Below are 18800 nucleotides of genomic sequence, written 5' to 3' on the forward strand. Positions count from 1 at the left end.
GGCGGTGTGTCGAGAAGCCGCCCGCTGTCCTCAGACCTGTGGGAGACACAAGCAGGGCAAGGAAAGCCTGGGCGACACCCCCAAATTCTGGATCAGCCTGCAGTCTCATGTTTACTTCCCTGGGAGCAAACTTCACAGATCTGGATGGGACTTACTTCTGAGTAGACATGAATAGACAATGTTAGTCCCTTTTATATGTCTTGGGCCCAGGCTATCTGAAGGAGTGTTTTATCCCAAACGAATCTGCCCAGGGGGGAAGCCCTTCTCTCTGTCCCACCACCCTCTCAGACATCTTTGGTGGGGATGCAGGAGAAGACCTTCTTGGTGAAGAAAGAAGAAGAAGAAGAGGAGGAGGAGGAGTTTGGATTTGATATCCCGCCTTATCACTACCCAGGACTGAGAGAATTCAGAGAAGTGTGACTGACCCAAGGTCACCCAGCAGCTGCATGTGGAGCAGCAGGGAAGCGAACCCGGTTCACCAGATTACGAGTCCACCGCTCTTAACCACTACACCAACTCTTCTAAGCCCACACCCCCAGCCTGTTCACATTCCTGTCTACTCTGGCTTGGTCACGTCCACAGAATGGAAGATGGCAGGGTCCCTGAGGACGTGCTCTACCGGGAGCTGGCTTCAGGCAGAAGGCCCGCTGGCAGACTAACTCTGCACTACGAAGATGTCTGCAAACATGATATTAAGGCTGGCAACACCAACCCAGCCTTGTGGGAATCCCTTGCGGACGACCGCAGTGCCTGGAGACAGGCAGTCGAGTTGTGCATCTGTAGCAGTGACCAGAGGAGGAATGACCTCTGGGAGGAGAGGAGAGAGAAGAAACGCCCGGGTGCATCTGCAGCAGCACAACCGGACCCCTTCCTCTGCCCCAGCTGCAACAAAACATCTCTCTCCCCTATCGGTCTCTACAGCCACAGCAGGTGCTGCAAGTGTCCAACAGTTTGCCTTCACCCCCAAAGGCACACTCCTCCATTGGTTGTAGAGTCTGGCACTCTAACCACTACACCTCACAGCCAGTGAAACCCCCCCCACCACTGCATTATTCCAAAGCATGTAACTTTTCTAACAAACCACATCCAGCTTAAGTGCTGGCTGCCTGCCTTGCTTTTAAGACAGTGTTTCCCAACCGGTGTTCCGCGGCACACTAGTGTGCCGCGAGATGTTGCCTGGTGTGCCGCGAGATGTTGCCTGGAGGGAGGCGGGCGAGGGCGTTTGCTTCCCGGAGGACGGAGCGAGGGCGCCCCCTGCTGGGCCGGGGCTCGCTCTCCCCAGAGGGTAAATCTGGATCAAATGGGGCGAGGGGCGGGCAGAATTCTGGGGGCCACTGATGCCCTACAGACCCCCCCAAGTCCTCCGGGGCGCGCGCTCTGCTGGGCTCTTTTCGGTCGTCGTGCTTGTGGGAAGCCGCCCCTTCCCTGGGCGACGCGCCGCCTCGCGACTCCGGAGTCAGTCCCGCGGGCTCTCGGAGGGACTCGCGAGCGGCGGTGCGGCGGCTCCGGGGCGCGCTCAGCCGGGCCGCCGCGCGCCCCCGCGCAGCCCCTGCTGCAGCTGCCCGGCGTGGAGCGCGACGCGGAGCCGGCCGGGCTTGGAGGCGCCCAGGTAGGGCCGAGCCGGGCGGGGGCGGGGAGGTCTCGGTCTGCTGCGGGCGCAGGAGGGCGAGCGGGAGAGGGGGAGCCGTCGGGTCTCCTGGAAGGAAGCGAGGTGGCGGCTGAGGGGGATGCAGCCCCGTCCCCAGCAACAGGCGCTCCTCGAAGTGAGGCCACAAGTCGGGGCTCGGACAGGGCCTGGAAGCAGCGGCTCCGGCTCTTGGGAGCGGAGAAGGGGACTTCGAAAGCGGCCTGGAGGAGAAAAGCCCCGAAGCAGCGAGAGCGGGGAGCGTGCTGCCTTGTCCAGGCCTCCTCGCTTTGTGCCGTCCGCTGCCGGGAGCAGGACACGGGGGCTCCTCATTCGCATGCTTTCCCGGGTGATCGGTGAGGGTTAGGGTTAGGGTTAGGGTCCCTCAGTCCCTCGCTTTGCTGCCTCCTCCCCCCCACCCCCCAAAGCTTGGAGGTTCCCCGGCAAGGGGGAGGGGAAAAAATTGAAAGTTACACTTTCGTGCGTCCCTCCCGGCGTGACGCTGCGCGCTGACGTCACGGGGCTGTAATGGTGGTGTGCCTCGATATTTTTTTCATCAAACAAGTGTGCCTTTGCCCAAAAAAGGTTGGGAAACACTGTTTTAAGAGACCTCTGATATAGATAGGTGCGTCTTTTGAATTTGGTACCCACATCAACTCTTCTGGGTGGGGATAGTTCAGTAGCATCAGTGCCAGCCAACATTGGACAGATATAGTTTGCCATAAGGTGGTCATTCAGCGTGTGAAATTGAAGAGGCAACTATTATCTGGCGGTCATTTTATCATCAGAAGGGAATGGGCAGCGGGGATCCAAAAAGACGAAGAAATAACCTCATGCGTTTTGCAAAGAACTTTTTGGGGTGGGATCTGTGTGGGGCAGTTTAACAGAATGAGTAATAAACCAAAGGGAATTGGTTTCCTCACGGATTCTGCGCTCTGGGAGTGACCAAGAACCAGTGGGGTGTAGTGGTTAGAGCAGGGGTAGGGAACCTAAGGCCCGGGGGCCAGATGCGGCCCAATCGCCTTCTCAATCCGGCCCACGGACAGTCTGGGAATCAGCATGTTTTTACATGCGAAGAATGTGTCCTTTTATTTAAAATGCATCTCTGAGTTATTTGTGGGGCATAGGAATTCATTCATTTTACTCTCCAAAATATAGTCCAGCCCCCCACAAGGTCTGAGGGACAGTGGACCGGCCCACAGCTGAAAAAGGCTTCTGCTGACCCTTGGGTTAGAGTGCCGGACTAAGACTTTGGAGAGACCAGGGTTCAAATTCCCACTTGAAGCTCGCTGGGTGTGACTTTGGGGACCAGTCGCTGCCTCTCAGCCTGCCCTACCTCACAGGGTTGTTGTGGGGATTAAATGAGGAGGGGGAGAATCGCGCACACCTTCCTTAGAGAAAAAGGCGATGCAGCAACTGAATATAAATTCTTCCTCTCCTCTCTGCCTCACCTGAAACAACAGAGGCAGCGCTTCCACCAGGATGCTGAGGACACAGGTGTGTGGGGGAGAGGCAATTCTTACCTGCTCGATTTGTGTCCCACCTGGAGGCTGGGATGCAGAGCCTCTCTTGACTCCCCTAGGCGTCTGGGGCGAAAGGCCGAGCGGAGCAGCATCCCTCCTGCCCAGAGCCATAAATGATGGATGGTGTCACCTAAGCCGCCTCTTGGGTTTCGCTTTGCACCTGCCGTCATTCTGGCACGGGTGACAAGGCAGAGGGAGCTCCGCTTCCGAGGGAAAGGTGGAGGCCCCTGAAGCCTCAGCAGAAGCGAAATAAGCGGCTTCGCAGGGTTACTGGGAGGATAAAAGGAGGGGAGCTATATCTATCAACCTTTGCATGAAGGGTGGCTCAATAATCATAATAATTTATTATTTGTACCCCGCCCATCTGGCTGGGTTTCCCTAGCCACTCTGGGCAGCTTCCAACAAAGATTAAAAATACATTAAAATGTCACACATTAAAAACTTCCCTAAACAAGGCTGCCTTCAGATGTTTTCTAAAAGTCAGGTAGTTGTTTATTTCTTTGACATCTGAAGGGTGTTCCACAGGGCGGGCGCCACTACCGAGAAGGTCCTCTGTCTGGTTCCCTGTAACTTGGCTTCTCGCACTGAGGGAACTGCCAGAAGGCCCTCGGTGCTGGACCTCAGTGTCCGGGCTGGAGATGCTCCTTCAGGTAGCATTTAGTTTAGGGCTTTAAAGGTCAACACCAACATTTTGAATTGTGCTCGGAAACGTACTGGGAGCCAATGTAGGTCTTTCAAGACGGGTGTTATGTGGCCTTGGCGGCCACTCCAAGTCTGGCTTGTCACCAGTCTGGTCACCAGTCTGGCTGCCACATTCTGGATTAATTGCAGTTTCTGGGTGACCTTCAAAGGCAGCCCCACGTAGAGCGCATTGCAGTAGTCCAAGCGGGAGATAACCAGAGCATGCACCACTGGCCAGACAGTCTGCAGGCAGGTAGGGTCTCATCCTGCATACCAGATGGAGCTGGGATTCAGCTGCCCTGGACACAGAATTGACCTGCGCCTCCATGGACAGTAGTGAGTCCAGAATGACTCCCAGGCATGGCAATGCGTTCCAGCAATGGAGTGAGCCCTTTTTGCATCTATGTTCTTGATTAGGAGATATTCAAAAACCAAATTCCTCAGCGTCAAAGAGCATAATTGGAAACACGTTGGAACAAATCTCATTTCACCTCGATTGTTTCGGTTCCCTTTGAGAGGGGCCACTTTCTCCCACCTGCATGTCTGGGCTTGACCTGCTTCCTTTCAGGAGCTCTTAGGCCGAGATTAGCCCAGGCTGTGCATTTAGCCGGAACGCTGCGAGGAAAGGAGAAGCTGAGCCTGTTGAACTTCCGCCTGCCATTCAGCTTGCACCACTATTGTTGCTACAGTGCTCCCTCGGGTTAAGTACTTAATTCGTCCCGGAGGTCTGTACTTGACCTGAAACTGTTCTTAACCTGAAGCACCACTTTAGATAATGGGGCCTCCCTCTGCCACTGCACGATTTCTGTTCTCATCCTGAGGTAAAGTTCTTAAGCCAAAGTACTGTTTCTGGGTTAGTGGAGTCTGTAACCTGAAGTGTATGTAACCCGAGGTACTACTGTATTTATTAAATTTGCTGGTAGCATCTTTTTGCCCATGCTCAAGAACCACACCAATGTTGTGGTGGCAAATGCCATCAGTTTGCAGGCTGGCTCACCGTCTCAGATTCCTTAAAAGACCCAGGCTGGCAGTGTAGTGGATAAGAGTGTCAGACTGGGACCTGGGAGAGACCCCGGTTCAAGTCCCCTCCCTCGGCCATGAAGCTCGATGGGTGAGCTTCAGGCGCCAGTCACAGCCTTCTCTAAGCCTCATTGACCTCACAGACTTGTCGTAGGGATTGAATCAGGTGTCAGGGAGAGAACAACATGTGGCACCTCCTCAGAGGAAAAGGTGGGATATAAATGGAATACACAAATAATAAATAAGAGGAGCTCCGTGGATGAAGAGATGCTTAATGAACAGCCCCTGCCCAAGATCTTAACCTGAGAGAGACACTTATTTGTCTCGTGGAACACATGTGCCTCTGAGTATGTGCAGAGTGCCTTTCCCCCTCATCACTGAGCTAACCAGAGCCTGCTCCTCCTCTTTTTCTCAATACACACCTGAGTCCTTTCTGTTGAGGCCCCGTCCAACTTGAGCTTCCCTCCCAGCCAGAAACCAAGAAGAAAGCAAGAAAAAAGCACACCAAGTGGAAATGTAAAGTAAAAAGAGGGTACCTTTTATCACATGTGGTGGACCTGTCCCAAGGTAAAAGACTTCTGGGAGAAGATTTATAATGAATTGAAAAAAATGTTGAAATATACATTTATTAAGAAACCAGAGGCTTTTCTTCTTGGAATAACAGGTCTGGAACTGCGTGAGAAAGATGCTAGATTGTTTTTGTATGCCACAACTGCAGCTAGAATTTTGTTAGCTAAGAATTGGAAAACACAAGAAGTCCCAACAGTGGAGGAATGGCAGAGGAAGATGATGGACTTTTCGGAGCTAGCCGACCTGACTGAAGAGTCCGCGACCAGAAGGAGGAGGAGTACCAGGAGGAATGGAAGAAATTCAAAGACTATTTACCATATTTTTCACCCTATAGGACGCACTTTTTCCTCTCCAAAAATGATGGGGAAATGTGTGTGCGTCCTAAGGGGCGAATGCAGTGCGCCTTCCCGCTATCCCCCGACCTGGTTTGGAGGCTGGCGGCAGGGAGAAGCCCCCTTCTCCCTGTCGCCAGCCCCACAAGCTGGGGGACAGTGGGGAGGCGCAGCGCGCCCAGGCTTAGCTTCGCGCAACTCTCCGCAAGCCGTGGGAGCCCGGCTTGCGGCTTGCGGAGAGCTGCCTGTTCTGGGGGCTGGGGTTGGGGGAAGCTTGGGTTTCCCCCGCTCCAGCCCCGCGCCTGGGGGAAAAAAATAATTCCCCCCCCTTTATTCCCCCCCCCAAAAAAATTAGGTTCGTCCTATGGGCTGGTGCGTCCTATAGGGCGAAAAATACGGTAGTTAAATATGCTAAGATAACTAAACTGGAAAAACTTGCAAATCCCAGATAGGCCTAGGATTTCAATATGTGATGTTAGAGAATAATATGTTTAAAGTTAAAATGAAAAGGAAGAAAGATGTTAAGTGATTAAGTTAATTTTATGAGAAAATTCGTTTTGGAAAACTGTCACAATGAAATACATTGAAATTCAGCTAGGGGGATTTAAGGAAGTCACTTAACAATGTTACTAAGATTGGATTAAGTACAGTTAAGATGTATGTTTGTTTGTTTAAAAATTCTGGAAAATCAATAAAAAAAAATGGAAAAAAAGCACACTAAGAACTCAGGCCAATGTAAGTTTCAATAGTGGGAGTGGTCCCTACTTGCAAATTAATAGTCAATTGTAACAAAAACTAATCCATTCAAAAGTATCTATTCTGACAAGGATTACAAACTCAAATAGAGATTACAAACTCAAACTCATAAAGATATGTATAACACAATAATTCGTTACAGAATTAGAGATAAGAGTTTATGAGTAGAGATAAGTTCATGTTAGTCCATAGTCAGATTCGACATGAAGGTCTTAGTTTCAATCATTGAGGAGAAGTCAGAAGTCAATTATGGAACAGAAACCAGGGCAGGGCCCTGTTTCGAGGTATTCATCTTCATCAGCTAATTTTTTTAAGGGTTGTGTAAGTTTGAAGACTTTCTTATAAATATATCCTGTTATTTCCTACGTTTCTCAGAGATAACAACTACATGTGGCCTGAGTTCTTGGTGTGCTTTTTTCTTGGTATATTTAATAACGAAGAACTCCAATTTATTTAACGTTAGAAACCAAGAAGGAGCTTTCACAAACGGCCGTATATTTATTGATTCATGTGTTGAAACAAAAGGTTTTAGTGGATAAACAAGTCACGAAATGTGAACACGCAGTATAAAATGCTGGATTTGGGGGAAAATATCACACACACACCCCCCCCCAGTAGTCTACTAATTTGAGGCTGGGGAGGGACAAATGTCTTTAGCACTGCTGTTTCCACGCAGAGGTAAATTCTAATTTGGATGGAAGTTTGGAATGGTGGCACCCTAGATCCGGAAACTGGCTGGCATGAGAGGCCTTTTGGCTAGGAAAGGAAGTTGCTTTTGTGCCTGAAACGGAGCATAATTTCTGCTCTTCTATGCCTCGCCTCTGCCAAGTTGCATCAGCGCATGGCACCCCTGTGTTTCTGGCGACCAACAAAGGCCACCTCCCCCAACCCCTCGCCAGTGAACTTTTATCCAATATTAGATACCATATTCTAATATGAAGTGTCGGTCACACCAGAAGCCTGGCTAAATCTAAACGCATTGTCTGGCTTGAATCATAGACGTGCCAAGTTGGAAGGGACCCCACCAGGTCATCCATCCCAGCCCCCCGTGATGCAGGAATTCCGCAGCAGAAGATAAATCGCAGAACCTGGGGAGGAGGAAACGCTGCCGCCTCTTAGCACTGCATTTTCCGCACGGCCCTGGTGAACTTCTTCAGCTCCTTCTCCCCCCGCCGCCACCTCCTGACCCAGGAGAGGACGAGCCGGCCAGCTACCCTGTGCCCCATGGCAAGGACCACGGACCCAGGCTCTGCCGCCGTCACTTCCTCGCAGGAGCAGGCCTCTCCGTCGGTCAGCCACAGAACCGGCTTCTTCAGCTCTTCCTCCGACCAGCCGTCCTGCCTGTAAAGGGTGCGCCCCCGGAGGTCAGGGGTCACCTGGAGGTCCCCGTCGATGGCAGCTGAAGATTTGATGCTCATTTTTAAGGCTGCGGGAGACATGGGGGAAAGGGACAGGGTTAATGAGGAGGCTCCTCTGCAAGTTGGGTTTTTTCCCTCCTCGGTCCCTGCTGTCAAGTGCTGCCCCTGCAATTCCTGTACCCATAGCTGTCAATTTTTCCCTTTTCTTGCGAGGAATCCTATTTGGAATAAGGGAATTTCCCTTTAAAAAAAGGGAAAAGTTGGCAGCTATGCCTGTACCATTTCCGGTGGCCATTGGCTAGGACCCCCCGACCGCGACCTTCGTATGCCTCTTCACCAGGACTGGATTTTGGTTTGATGATGCCCTAAGCTCTTGAAGGTAATGGGGCCCTTTATATGTCCAGCTGTCCTTTGTCAACAACAAATAGTGTTGAATATATGCTATCTGGTAATTTATGGACCCAATAGGTATCTCAAGCCATTTGCACATAACAAAATATGCATTTTATCAAAGTAATTGTTGAACTGAAATACAGTTAAGAAGTACATTAATAGTGAAATAATTAAGCTCTAACTTAAAATGATTTTTTTATTCATAACAAACTTAATAATGCAAACACATTGGCATTTGGCGATAACAAACGTTCCTTTAGAAACACAATTTGCAAAGACTCATAACCTAGTCTCTAGAAACTTGCTATAACATGAAATAATGATAGGTGTAAATATATGATGCAAACTACAAATAATGATAAATAGCAGAATGTAGGCACCCTTTATATAGAAATGAGCAAACCAGTGATATTTTAGGGGGCAGCCTAGCAGGCAGGGGCAATGACTTACATCACAGGAGCCTACACAACACAAAACACTGTGGCTGTATGTAGGTTTTATTTTATTTGTTTCTTATCTTATATTTTGGAAAGGTACATCCAGGTTTTTCCCCCTTTACATTTTTGGGGGGCCCCCAAGAGAGTGGGGCCCTAAGCTAGAGCTTGCTTAGCTTATACGTAAATCCGGCACTGCTCCTCATAGAATTACAAGGTTGGGAGGGACCCAAAGGTCATCAACCCCCCACAATGCACGAACCACGGCTAATTTGGGGCAGGCAGGCAGGGTTGTAGATGCTGATTACATTCACAATCGTGGCTTGAAACACAGCAATATCATTTCATCCACTGTTGCATTTCAAGCTGCATTTGCACAGAGAGGTGTTTCCTGTTATTTATCAATCAAATTTATATACTACCAGGCCTCTAAAGATCTCAGGGCGGTTCACATCAGAAGGGGTGGGGTGGGGTATGCCTTCACCAAACGTGCAGGACTTTTTGGGGGGTGGCCTCCGCCGCAACCTCTCCTGATGTTCACGAAGCTGTCAAATGCACCAGCATAATGGCTGTTAGGGGGTGTCCACATTGTGGCTTACCCCGTATCCAGTTTTGTAATTGGTTTGATGAGGGGGGGGGGCATCAAAAAGCAGCACTAGCCAAGAAACTACAAAACCGATATGGATTTTGCTGAACGTCTTGCGAATGTGGCTTCAAAAATTAGATTATATATATATATATATATATATATATATATATATATATATTTATACCCCACCCTTCCTGGTTCAGAAAACCGGGCTCAGGGCGGCCAACAAGAAATTTAAAACACTTAATTGTTGCGACAAAAAAACAGTGTAAAATACAGTATAAAATGTGATTAACAATAAATTCAGAATTCAAAAATCAATTTAGGGGGGAAATCCATCCAATAAGCATTAGATGATCACCAAGGCTAGCTGGCTAAATTAGTCCTATTTGGGCCAGCGAGGAGACCAGGGGAGAATTAGCTGTGGGATCTCAGAGCGGGTAATCTTCACAAAAAGGGGGGGGGGAGGAAGGGGAATAAAAGATGCGGAATAATTGGTAACGGGAGCATATTCCGAGTCAATGCGCCAGTTGAACAACATTCGTGAGTGCAATGAATGAATTGGTCTTCCTTCTTCTCTCCCCAGGCACTTCCCAAACCACTTCTGGGGATCCCCCAGTAATTTGGGGGTTGAAGGAGAAGAGAAGGAAGGAAGTGCCATTGCACTTCTGGGCGGTTTTCCATTCACGTGATTTTTTCGCCCCAGACATACAGCATCACTTTTCCCTGGCCAGCACACAGAACGAGAGACTCACCAAAGTCCTGGCTGCAGACATTCTCCAGGAAGTCCTTCTCCCCAATCTCAGTATGCAGACAGGCAGCACACACTGTGTCTGGAGGAGCAAAGGAGATATATCCTAAATATACCCAGCTCCTTCAACCGTTCCTCATCAGGCATGTATCCCGGGCGCTTGGTCGATCTTGGTCGCCCTCCTCTGCACACCTTCCAGCTTCTCAACATCCTTCTTCAGTTGAGGTGCTCAGAAATGGACGCTGCCTTTCCCAATTGAATCACAGCATACATATGCTGATATCTGTCGGGGCAGGTACCCAATTGACCAGGTCGCACTGGCGCACTGATTTATTTTATGCCTTGCGTTTCTGTTTTGTCTATTGCACTTGCTTAAGGAAATAATATGTCCGACCTGCCTCTCCAAGGAGCTGAAGGTGCTGCACGCAGTTCTTTCCCCTCTTCATCTAAAACCCCAACAACAACTCTGCGAGGTAGACTGGGCTGAGATAAGCCAGCAAAGGGCGCCCAAGGGAGCTTCATGGCCGAGGGAGGGTGTGTGATGGCCTGGGGCTGGGGCTTGGGCTCGGAGCCAGAGGAGACTCAGTCCGCACCTGATCCTCTGCCTCAGGCATCATCTGAACCAAGTCTGGGGCCTGATCCTGAAGAGCCCCAGTCTGCACAGGTTCCCCTGCAACAAGCACCAGCTGGGCCGAGTCAGGGGCCTGAGCCTGCCCTGGCTCCAGATGCGGGGATGACCTTGTCGCCTTCAGCTGGGCCATCGCTTACAGCTGCTCCACTATCGGTTGGGTCAGGGGAGGCTGAGGCGGCCCCTGCTTCTGGTAACTCACCAACGTCTTCTGAGCTGCAGAGACTCAGGTCTGAGAGAAGGAGAGACCTGAGTACTCGCAGGAGGAGTGCTCGCCTTCAGGTGAGACAGGGAGGTGAGTCACCGGGGGATCAGGACCGACCGTTACCCCGACAAAGATAAAAGGCTTTCGGAGCCTGGCCCAGGTTGTGGGAGCAACATTGCTGTATGCTAGATCCTGCCTGAGATCCTGTGCCTCTCCTTGCCTGTTTTCCTGCCTCGTGTCCTGCCTTGGCCGTGTCGGACTGAGGTCCTGAACCGCGTTTCACGGGTTACCAGCACAGGGTGCATGATTCAAACCCATGTCTCCCAAGTCCTTGTCCGACCCTCTGAGGGAAGCAGTGAGGGGGGAAAGGCAGCTCAGAGGGAAGGAAGAACTGGGCTGCTTGTGCCCCTTGCCCTGGTCCTCCCTGGGGCTTTCGCACCCCGGCCACCCGGCCCGCTCACCTCTCGCCTACCTTCTTTTGGAAGCCGCACCCTGTCGGCCGGGCCGGCAGGCGGGACGCAGAGCTCGTTCCCCCGGGGGAAGCGGCTGCAGTTGAGCATCTCCGGCCAGGGGAAGCCGAAGGCGGCCATGACGGGGGTGCAGCCGTCCCGGACGGCCTCGCAGAGGGAGCGGCAGGGGAAGATGGGCTCGTCCAGCTCGCTGATGCAGACGGGGGCGAAGAGAGAGCAGAGGAACTTCTTGGTGTCTCGGTGGCACTGCTTGGTGAGGAGGGGCACCCAGGAGGCGGCCTGCTGCAGCGCCTCCTTCATGGTCTCGTGGCCCAGGAGGTTGGGCAAGCGCATCTCGCTGTAGCCCACGCCGTGGCACAGGCTCATGCTGCTGGGCACGGGCTTGCAGCTGCTGCGGCGGCTGCTCAGCTGGGCCAGCTGGTAGGCGAAGGAGGGCGAGGAGGAGCAGGAGGAGGGGAAGGAGCAGCTCCAGGCGGCCAGGAGGAGAGCAAGTGGGATTGGGACCTCCATCAGGAGCCTGGAGGGGAAAGAGAGAACTACAGTGGTACCTTGGTTCTCAAACGCCTTGGTACTCAAACACCGAAAACCAGGATGGAAGTGCTCCCTCCACCACAAAAGAACAGATAATAAAACAAATCACCTCGCATATAAAATAAAACTCTTCCATATATCGGGACTTCTGTCATCCTTGATAGGGGTCCATCATTACCTTGTTGACTGCATAATTGCATTTTAAAAACTTATTGTCAATTGTCCACATTCTTGGTAGAATATATCATTGCAGAAGTGGTTCAAAACATGTCAAAGATTTTATCTGAGAACAATGTTCTTTTAAATATACCGTATTTTTTGCTCTCTGGTCAAGGCCAGTCTAATCTCCCTGGGCATCGGGATCTTCAGGGTGTTATTTGTAGACTGTAAGGTCCTCTGTTGGGTATACCAGGAGAGGCAGTCCCATAGGTATGCGGGTCCTAGGCCATATAGGGCTTGAAAGGTTAAAACCAGCACCTCAAACCTGATCCTGTACTCCACCGGGAGCCAGTGCAGCTGGTATAGCACTGGGTGAATATGCTCCCATGGCAGAGACCCCATGAGGAGCCTCGCTGCAGCATTCTGCACCCGCTGGGGTTTCTGGGTCAGTCTCAAGGGCAGCCCTGCATAGAGCGAATTACAGTAGTCAAGCCTGGAGGTGACCGTTGCATGGATCACAGTGGCTAGGTCAGGGCGGGAAAGGTAAGGGACCAACTGCTTAGCTTGGCGGAGATGGGAAAATGCCCCCTTTATATAGCTGCAATCTGCGCCTCCATAGAAAGGGAGGTGTCAAAGATTATACCCAAACTCTTGACGGAAGCCACTGGCACTAGTTGCGCCCCCACAAAAGATGGGATGTCGGTCCATTTGGCTCCGAATTGCCCACCCAGCCTGGCAGTGTGTCCCCCCTCCCCCAGGGCTTTGTGGAGAGGGAGCATTCCCAGCCCTACCTGGAGATGCGTGGGGTGGGGTTGGGGTGCGAACCTGCCTCCTCCTTCTGCAAGCCAAGCAGCTGCCCAGCATCTGAGCAACAAACTCCTTTTCTGCGCCTGGTTCCAAGCTGGCAAGCTTCCCCTCTAGTCTGGGGTTCTGCTTCAGCCCTTTGCCCTCCGTCTGACTTTCACCCCCTTTGAGAAGAGCCTCCCCAAGTTAAGGTTTTACCTGGCTGGGTCTGGCTAGGCAGGAAGCCCTCCTGAAGCCAGGATGTTTTCAGGTCCTCTGGAGAGGCGAGACTGCAGCAGCAGCCAGGGATGTGTTTGGTCTTGAATGAGCAAGACGGGGAAATTTAACTGCAGGGAATCCGGTGGGGCTCACAAAAGGGCTGTAAAAGGCGGAGGGGGGGGGGATAAACCCACACCACCCTGTAATTATACCTTAGTTCTCTCTCCAGAACAATAAACTGGAGGCTGTTTGTTCCCCCCACCCACCCAAACTGAGGTCCCCCTCCTTCTCCTCCTAGTTTTGGCTAAGGCACATATGCCATGCTAAATGGTTTCTGCCTTGGAAAGCAAAAAAACAACAACAACCCACTTCAGAGCAAAAGCCACTATCTCTCCCAGCCATCAGGGGAAAAAGAGGCTGAAAACTTCAAGAGAAGAGAGGGAGGGAGACCCCAAAACAGCAATGCATTTCCTTAAAAGCCTAGATAAGGGGGAATTCGTGTCTCAAAAGCTGCCTCCTCTTGCCCTGGAGCACATTTAGTCTGCATACTTAGTCTGACATGTATCCCACTTCAGTGGGGCTTCCTCCCGGTTGCGCATGTCTAGGACCTCTGCCTTACAATCACTGTTTTTTCCTCTTTTCTCTTGCCAAGGTGAATAAGTCAATTAGTGAAATCTGCCTGATGAAAGTCCCAACATCTGCATCAATAACAGCGAGGCCCAGGAGGAGCTCTCCAAACCAAAGCATGGTCAAATGGCAAATGCAATTCAGTGCAAACAAGTTTAAAATGATGTGCGTGGGTGCAAAAAAAATAAAATAAAAATCCCAATCTCATTTATTGACTCACGGGGCCTGAACTGGTGGTGACAGACCAGGAATAGGAGTTTGGGTTCACAGCAGAGAGCTCAGTGAAGATGCCAACCCAGTGAAACAGGCTAATTCCATGCTAGGGATAATTAGGAAAGACAATTAAAACGGCCGATGTCACAGTGCCATTATGTGAGTCTATTGTGTGACCGCATTTTGAGTACTGTGTACAGTTCTGCTTGCATTGCCTCTAAAATATTATTGTAGAGTTGGAAAAGGTTCAGAAAGCGGTGACCAAAATGATTAGCAGGATAGAGGGACTCTCCTGTGAAAAGAAGTCTGCTTTGAGACTTTGCAGTTTAGAGGAAAGGCGAGCATGAGACAACATGGCAAAGGTTTATGCAGTTGTGCCAGGGATGGAGGAAGTGGACAGAATAAAGTTGTTCTCCCTCTCTCATAATACTGGAACCGGAGAACATTCGGTGAAGCTGAATGTTGGGAAATCCAGGACAGATAAAAAAAGGGACTTCTTCATGCAGCACAGGGTTAAACTGTGGAACTCTCTCCCACAGGAAACAGTGATGGCCACCAACCTGGATGGCTTTAAAAGAGGACTAAGCAGGTTCATGGCAAAGGCAGCCAATGGCTAGTGTTGTAAACAAAAATCTGCCCTTTTCCCATTATGGGGTATCCAAGATCCCATATAGAGTCCTTATATAGGTTCCCTATTGGTAGGAGAAAATAACAGAGGCCAGCCAGAGAATACTGAGAAGTAAAGCAGCTAGTAAGCCTGATCTTTATTTTTCTGTTGCAACAGGGTCCTCACTCACCACACGCAGGAGGGAGGAGGAACCCAGAACATTGGCGCACAAGGCCTTATATAGACATTTTAAATTCCCTGCTCTGGAGCTCAAGACCATCCCTCCAGATAAATCATACATACATCACAGAAGGGGTGTAGCTCAAGACCACCCTCCCAGATACACCATACCTACATCACAGAAAAGGTGGTCTACAGCAGAAATCTGAGTGCTTTATTTACCTCCTGTCTGCCAGGTTACCTGTTTACTGGTCACTGGATTGGATTGCCTAGGGAGCCTGGCCAGTCTTTTGTAATGATAAATACTTAGTTCCTGAGCCATGTCACAGGCTCACACCTATTCATATCTTAAATGTGCCCTTAAGACAGGATTTGTGAAGGAAAAGACAATGGAGAGGCTTTTCCATTTTCCTTTGACCTTGCAGAGAAAACATTTGTTCAGTTTGGGAATAAAAAATGGTTTTGGGTCGGTCTCTCTGTGCTGATCTATGTACGTGCTTGGTTGGTACATTTATGAACGTTTAACATATATCTAAGACCTCAAAATTCCTATCACGCTAGCAGCCACAATGGCTTTGTGGCCAGAGGCAGTATGTCTCTGAATATCATTTGCAGATGGGGAATATCGCAGGTGGGGAGAATAACCTTGCGCTGGAGTCTTGCTTGGATGTTTTCCACAGGCATCAGGCTGGCCACAGTGAAAGCAGGATACCGAACTAGATGAGCTCTTCTTGTGTACTTAGGGTAATGCTTAAAAATGTGAGGACAACGTGCAGTGGAGAGGGAAGGTCAGTTAATTGGAATAAGGGCTAATGAACCTGTGTACATAAAGATTAAAGGACAAAGGGATTCATTCGTGGAGAAAAAGAGGTGATACTTGTCATGTTTCGGTTCATCATCTTGAATCAACATCGAAGAATACTGCTGTCCTTTTCCAAACTATATACAGCGGTGCCTTGGTTCTCAAACGCCTTGGTTCCCAAACACCGAAGACCCGGAAGTGTTCTGGTTTTCGAATGTGTTTTGGAAGCTGAACATCCGATGTGGCTGTCGGCTATTGTTTCCGGGGCGCCTGCACCAATCAGAAGCTGCGCCTTGGTTTTCGAACATTTCGGAAGTCAAATGGACTTACCGAACGGGTTATGTTTGGTGCTTTTGTTTTTGAGGCTTTTTCGGTTAGTTTGCTTTTGTGACTGTGGAACCCAGTTCAGCTACTGATTGATTGTGTGACTGCGGAAATGGAGAAAAGCCCCCCACCCAAAGAATGACTATCATCAGTGCAGGTAAGGGGAAAAAAATAATTTTAATCTTTATCATCTACAATACTGTCTTATTTATTTTATAGTATATAGAACATTGATTATTGCTTTCATTTTATGGATCAATGCTCTCGTTAGATAGTAAAATACATGTTAAATTGCTGTTTTAGGAGTTGTTTTTAAAAGTCTGGAACAGATTAATCCATTTTGCATTACTTTCTATGGGAAAGCGTGCCTTGGTTTTGGAATGCTTTGGTTTTGCAACAGACTTCCAGAACGGATTATGTTTGAGAACCAAGGTACCACTGCTCCAGAGACAGTGCCCAAACCAAAATCACATATAGTCAAAACGCGTTGGGTGCAATGGCAGGTGGGATTGCCAAAGTATTTCCCCCCCCCCAATACGTCCACCTCCTTTCAATTTTTCCCCCAAGCACATCAAATGGAAGATGCACAAGTTGGTGGCTTTATCCCTGATCTTACCAGAGAAAAGAAAGACCCCCAAGGGGATCTACAGAAGAACTCAAGAGAACAGACAGAGGGGTTTTCTCTCCAGTCTGGTTTGGAGATAAAGCTCTGGGGACTTGGCTGAGCACTTCTGGTGGCTTGCTAGAGTGCATCTGGTCAACAATCCACCCCTGGTTTAAATTATGCACTGCCTGAGGTACTACCTCAGACCCTACAACATTTCTCTGATGGAAATAGGGACGTCCTATTTAACCATAACCGTAAGTTTATTATGTATATGTCACCCACTAAATATTAAAAAAACTCCCCTATGTAGGGCTGCCTTCAGGTGTCTTCTAAAGGTTCTGTAGTTACTTATCTCCTTGGTGACGTGGCTGGCGCTGTGGTCTAAACCACTGAGCCTAGGACTTGCCAATCAGAAGGTTGACGGTTCGAATCCCCGCGATGGGGTGAGCTCCCATTGCTCAGTCCCTGCTCCTGCCAACCTAGCAGTTTGAAAGCACGTCAAAGTGCAAGTAGATAAATAGGTACCGCTCTGGCAGGAAGGTAAATGGCATTTCCATGCACTGCTCTGGTTCACCAGAAGCGGCTTAGTCATGCTGGCCACATGACCCAGAAAAACTCTCTGCGGACAAACGCCAGCTGTCTCAACCAGTAAAGCGAGATGAGCGCCACAACCCCAGAGTCGTTTGTGACTGGACTTAACTGTCAGGGGTCCTTTACCTTTATACCTGCCAACATTTCTCTGATGAAAACAGGGATGTCCTAAGGAAAAGTGAACCATCCTGAGACCTCTTGGGTATAGGGCAGTTTGTTTTTTTATTTATAAAATGAATGAATATTCCAGGATCAATAAGAAAGTGGGACGGCTTCTGCAAAACCAGGACTGTGCCTGGAAAATAGGGACGCTTGGAGCATGGGTAAGCAAACTAAGGCCTGGGAACCGGATGCGGCCCAATCATCTTCTCAATCCGGTTCGCGGACGGTCCGGGAATCGGCGTGTTTTTACATGAGTAGAATGTGTCCTTTTATTTAAAATGCATCTCTGGGTTATTTATGGGGCATAGGAATCCGTTCATTTTCTCCCCCCAAAATATAGTCCGGCCCCCCACAAGGGACAGTGGATCGGCCCACAGCTGAAAAAGTTTGCTGACCCCTGACTTGGAGGGTCTGCTTTGCTCTGTCCTGAAGCTTCGCTGGATGATCTCACTGGGGCATTTCTTCCTGGGGGGAGGCTGGCACAACCTGAAACCCAAACATCACCTAGCCGAGAGCAATCTCTCAAGGCTGCTGCCCCCTCCCACATTCCATCCCAAACATTTCCAGAGCTGGAGGCAGCTCTCTCCTCCTAAGCATCCAAGGCTAAGACAACAAGGAGTCTTTTGACACATCTCTAGCCAGGCATTTTCATAAACATGAATTCGTTCCGGAGGTCCGTACTTAACCTGAAACTGTTCTTAACCTGAAGCACCACTTCAGCTAATGGGGCCTCCTGCTGCCTCAGCGCTGCCAGAGCACGATTTCTGTTCTCATCCTGAAACAAAGTTCTTAACCTGAAGCACTATTTCTGGGTTAGCGGAGTCTGTAACCTGAAGCGTATGTAACCTGAAGCATATGTAACCTGAAGCGTATGTAAACTGAGGTACCACTGTACTGTTTTTAATGGTTTTTAGTTGGCATCATGTACACAGTGCTGTACACTGCTCTGATATTTTATGAGATGGTGGTGCATAAATGCTTATAGGAAACCACAGGAGGGGAGAGCATTGCTCTCATGCTCAGATCCTGTTGCAGGCTTCTCATTGAGGCATCTGGTTGGCCACTGTGAGAACAGGATGCTGGACTAGATGGGCCACTGGCCTGATCCAACAGGCTCTCCTTATGTTCTTTTGGTGGCAAACACCTCTGTGGACTATTGAAGCACATCTGACATGGACTGTAGTCCACAAAAGCTTGTGCTATAACGTCACACAGCCATCCCAGTCTCCAGGGGGGAAGGCACTCCAGGGTTCTGTTTCCTTTGGAAGAGGTCAGTGGAGACCTCCGTGTCTTTAGGTGTAATAAACACAAATCTGCCCTTATTCCCTTATGGGGAACACAAGAGCCCTCATAGAGTCCTTTGTAAGGTTCTCCATCGGTCGGAGAAAATAATAGAGGCCAACCAGAGAATACTGAGAAGCAAAGCAGCTCATAAGCCGTATCTTTACTGAACTGTTGCTACAGGGTGCTCCCCTCACACGCAGGAGAAGGAGTAGGACCCTGAATAAAGGTGTGCCTGCCCTTATATAGACATTATAAATTGCCCACCCTGGAGTCCAAGACCACCTCCAGAAACATCATACCTACATCGCAGAAAGGGTGGTCTACAGCAGAAATCTAAGTGCATTGTTTATCTCCTGTCTGGCAGGTTACCTGTTAAT

General features: G+C 49.7%; 1 protein-coding gene across 2 annotated transcripts; it reads right to left on the minus strand.

Annotated features, from left to right (window-relative positions):
• Positions 1–7596: 7596 nt before the first annotated feature.
• LOC309369266 (secreted frizzled-related protein 2-like) lies at positions 7597–13647 on the minus strand. 2 transcript variants are annotated; one of them, XM_081910076.1, is made up of 4 exons: positions 13576–13647; positions 11337–11851; positions 10036–10113; positions 7597–7932 (listed from the first exon to the last, which is right to left on the minus strand). In XM_081910076.1, the coding sequence occupies exons 1-4, from the start codon at positions 13623–13625 to the stop codon at positions 7622–7624; spliced, it is 954 nt and encodes a 317-aa protein (XP_081766202.1). In that variant the 5' UTR covers positions 13626–13647; the 3' UTR covers positions 7597–7621. The 2 variants fall into 2 exon arrangements, with proteins under 2 accessions (XP_081766202.1, XP_081766203.1); XM_081910077.1 differs by lacking the exon at positions 13576–13647 and adding an exon at positions 13027–13313.
• Positions 13648–18800: the final 5153 nt, after the last annotated feature.

Source organism: Podarcis melisellensis (assembly GCF_964234715.1).
Source record: "Podarcis melisellensis genome assembly, chromosome: 4".
NCBI lineage: Eukaryota > Metazoa > Chordata > Lepidosauria > Squamata > Lacertidae > Podarcis > Podarcis melisellensis.